At 67.5% G+C, this 3,932-nt stretch overlaps 1 protein-coding gene across 2 annotated transcripts; it reads right to left on the minus strand.

Annotated features, from left to right (window-relative positions):
• Window positions 1-659: 659 nt before the first annotated feature.
• On the minus strand, window positions 660-2,919 carry ATP5F1D (ATP synthase F1 subunit delta). 2 transcript variants are annotated; one of them, XM_042890824.1, is made up of 6 exons: window positions 2,785-2,919; window positions 2,388-2,541; window positions 1,973-2,061; window positions 1,398-1,525; window positions 1,020-1,059; window positions 660-787 (listed from the first exon to the last, which is right to left on the minus strand). In XM_042890824.1, exons 1-4 carry the CDS (start codon window positions 2,902-2,904, stop codon window positions 1,403-1,405), a joined length of 486 nt encoding a protein of 161 aa, XP_042746758.1. In that variant the 5' UTR covers window positions 2,905-2,919; the 3' UTR covers window positions 660-787; window positions 1,020-1,059; window positions 1,398-1,402. The 2 variants fall into 2 exon arrangements, with proteins under 2 accessions (XP_042746758.1, XP_042746757.1); XM_042890823.1 differs by lacking the exon at window positions 1,020-1,059.
• Window positions 2,920-3,932: the final 1,013 nt, after the last annotated feature.

A 3,932-nucleotide genomic window follows, 5' to 3' on the forward strand; every position in this document is an offset into this window, starting at 1 on the left:
GTGCTGTGCCAGGAAGCAGCTCCTGCCCAACACAGGGGACACCGGGGCTGCCCCGGTGAGGGGGCACCGGCACCAGCACAGCCCCAAAGTGAGGGCAGCTTTGGTGGAGCACCACCAAGCACCCCCAGCACTGCACCGACTGAAGAGAGGCTCCCGCCACCCCCAGCAGCTGCTTCCCTCTCGCACCGAGCCTGTCTCCATGGAGCAGAGGGAGATTTCCCCCTGCTCTGCATGCCACACACGCAGGGGAAGTGGTGACAGCCCATAGCAGCAGGGAGAAGGGTCAGAGCTGGGCAGCTGCTGTCCAGCTGCAGGAAGGACTGTGCAGAAACAACAGGCCCGGTGTGGCTCCTGCAGCAATGGAGTCTGGAGGCTGAGCAAAGCTGGGGGAGGGCCAGGGGAGCTGGGACAGGAAGCCTCCAGTATGGACCTGCACTGCCCTGCAGATTCCTCCTCCTGTGCTGCCACAATCCTGGTGAATTACTAGAGGCAGGGAGGACAGAGCCATCAAATCTGCCTGCTGAGCCTGGGGTGAACCTCCCCCAGGAACCCCCAGCAGCACCCGAGAACAGACCTGGAGGTAACACTGCACCCTGCAGACCCTGCCCCACTCCCAGCTGCGTGTGCTGCCTCGGAAGAAGGTGACACGCCACAAGACAGGACTGCATTTCCTTTTAATTGATCAGAGCAGTTTCTCCGCCTCCATTTGTCCCACACCATCTGTACAAACGGGAAAGCCAGAACAAGTAGGACAGCCTGGGGTTTTTCTAGAGCGTCAGTGGGATTCCTGCAACACACAGAGGCGGAGTCGGTGTGAACGCAGGGTGGGCTCAGCAGAGCAGTGGATCCTGATCTGAGGGCTCAGCCTCGCTGCGAGGAAACGAGAACCACTGGGTGCCCCCTCAAAACCTGACCTCAAGGGCCAAAGGGCGGCGAGACCAGAGATCAGGAGATAGCAGAGGAGCGCTGCCCTGCCGTACCTGCTCCAGGGAGAGGCCAGCTGAGCCGCAGTGACTCACCTGCCAGGCACAGCACAGCGCTGCACAGAGAGCCTCCCAACTGCCAACACGTGGGAAGAAAAGGGATGAGGCACGGTCTTAGCAGGGCACAGAGAAAATGGGCCACGAGGTAAGCAGCCTCGCCTCACCTCCCCCGAGACAGAAGCTGTTTGTTTGCAGTGGAAGGGAGTGTTCACAGAGCAGAGGCCGCACCGCTCCCTGCGGGGCCCCAGGAATGCAGCCTGCTCCATGGCCAGCCCCGGGCTGCCCGTCCCAGCGGGGCCCCACTCGTGACCGTGGGCTGTGCCTGGCCCGGCCCCGGGCTGCCAATGCTGCGGCTGCCACCTAGCGGCCCCGGGACGGCCCTGTGCTCGCCGGTTGGGATGCGGGGATGCTTACCCCTGTTACTCCAAAGCTTTGACGAGAGCCTCGTTGGCTTCCACTTTAATCTGGGCTTCGGCTTTAGCAGCTTCGTCGGAGGCTGCAGCCATCTCTGAAACGGCCTTCTCCAGGTTTGATTTTGCAGTCTGAACGTGAGAGCACAAGAAACGGGTCACTGAGAGACCAGAGCAGGACACGGGGCCTCAATCTCCCCCTCTCCTCCACTGCAGTCAGCCCCACACAGGCTGTGTGTTCACATGCTGGGCTGCCCCGCTGCAGGCAGGCCCTGCTGTGGGAATGCTGCTCCTGGGGGTGAAGAAGGGTGGGGAGGGGCAGGACCACATCTATCCAAGGGCAGGGATGGAGCCTGGGGAAGGGGAAGTGACCACAGGGCTTCCTCTCTATGCAGTTGTCGAGGAGGAGCAGCCTTTGATCCCAAGCAGTGGGTGATGATGAGGAGTCGGGTCCTGGCAGATGCTGTGCAGCCACAGGAAGGCCCCGAGACAGCAACCCCACACAGAGGAGTGGGGCACAGAGCCCTCCATGCAGGAGCCTGGCTGTCAGGCCGGCCCAAGCTGCTGTGCAGTACTTACAGCCAGATCCAGCATGTCCATCGTCACCGCCTCCTCCGCCAGCACCTGCACCGTGGAGTCTGCATTGACCGTGACGGAGCCGCTGCTCACTGTGAGGAATGGCAGCGGGTCAGGCACTGCTGTGGGGGTCAGCATGGGAGCCTCATGGCTCCTCAGACAAAACCAGCCCTCAAACTTCACCCATAACACGAACCACAGCATCCTTCAGCCTCGCAGCAAACAAAGCAAAGGTGCAGCAGAGGAACATCTGTACAAAACCTCATCCTCAAACACAGCCCCACGGCGCATCCCTTCTCCCGCAGGGAATCCAGCACTCAGCAGGGAGGGCAGCAGAGCTGCAGCAGAGCTGACCCCATGGCTGAGCTCCACCCGAGGGGCCCGGGGATGCCCTCCCCATTCCGCCCTCCCCTCGCACCGAAGTATTTGGTGGCCGTGCCGTCCTCTCCGTACACCGTCACCACTCCTGGCTTCAGGACCTGCAGCGTGGGGACGTGGGAGGCCAGGATGCCGAAGGAGCCGGTCAGGGTGGGCACGTCCACCTGCTTCACGTTGGCACCGTTGTAGAACACCTATGGGGGGGAGGGGGGTGAGCAGCCGCGGGGCGGCGCGAGCAGCACGGGGTCACTGAATGGGGGCGGGGGGGGGAATGGAAGGTCACAGCACGGAGGGGCTCATGGGGTCACGGAGGGGTTTGGGTCGGAAGGGAACAGCGGAACACCGGGCTGGGAAAAGGGCGCGGAGAGACCTCGGTGCGGCCACGCCGGTGGCAGCGGAGCCGCACGGTGCCGTCCCACAAGGCGGACGACTCGTACCTGCGTGGGGGAGGCGAAGGTGAAGGCCATGGCCGCGGGCCCGGCCGCAGCATCGGCGTAGGAGCGGGCGCGGGGCGGCGGCAGCGCCGCGAGGCGGAGGAGCTGGCGGGCGCGGATCATGGCGGGCGGCGGCGGCGAAGGGCGAGCGGACGGAGGGCGGCGGGACTACAGATACCGGCGTGCACTGCGCCAAGGACTACGTGACCCGAGGGGCAGCGCGCGGCGCCGGAAGTGACGTCATCCAGGCCGCGAGGGAGCCTGGGAACCGTAGTTTCGCGTCCCGCCCGGTTGTTTACCCGCTGTGTTTACTGTAGGGTCGGCTCCGTGCCCGGCCCGGGCTGCGGGTGGGGGCGGCGCTGCGGGGCGGGCGGGGGCGGCGCGGAGCTCGGGGCCGGGTGAGAGCGGGGCTGCGGGACGGGCAGGGCCGGTGGGGGGCGCGGCCATGCGGGGTCGGGGTGCGGGCGGCGCCGGGGTGCGGGCCGGTCCGGTGCGGGCGGCCCCGGTGCAGGCGGGCTCGGGGCAGCCCCGTCCCCACGTGACGCCCGCACCGCGCGGGGGCGGCTCCGGTTCATTCATAAATCCCGGGGCCGCCCGAACCGCACCGAACGCAGCGGCGGCGATGGAGCCCCGGCCCCGGCTGTAGGTGAGTGCCTCGCTCCCGCTGCTATCGCGACAGAGCCTATCGCGACAGCCGGAGCCGGCTCGACCGGCGGGAGCCCGCCCCGCACTGCTGCGCTCGGAGACGCCGGGGGCTCTGGGGCTGCTGTCACCGGCGCCGCGCGCATCCCTCCCGCATCGCTTCCCGCATCCCGGCTCCCTCCCTGCCCCGCAGCCCCCGCTCCCCGCCCGCTGTCCGGGCAGATCCGCCCGCCGGGCCCGGACCCCGCTTGGGGGGGGTGGGGGGGCACACGAGGGCGGCTCAGGGACCGTCCCCGGGCACAGACAATGGCCGCGCTGTTCCCGCCGGGTCGCCATGGAGACGGAATTCCTCCATCATCGGCGATCGGCGGCGGCGTTCCCCTCTCGCCCTGGGCAGGGGGTCCCCGCGGTGCCCCCCCCCCCCGCGAGGTGCCCCCCCTCCTCTGGGGGCTGCCCGGGGCCGAGCGGGATCGGGGCTCTCCCCGCCCCCCGGTGCCCACGGGGGGGGG

The sequence above is a fragment of the Lagopus leucura genome, unplaced genomic scaffold (assembly GCF_019238085.1).
Source record: "Lagopus leucura isolate 7727_CA_CO unplaced genomic scaffold, USGS_WTPT01 34605-0_obj-0_obj, whole genome shotgun sequence".
Lineage (NCBI taxonomy): Eukaryota > Metazoa > Chordata > Aves > Galliformes > Phasianidae > Lagopus > Lagopus leucura.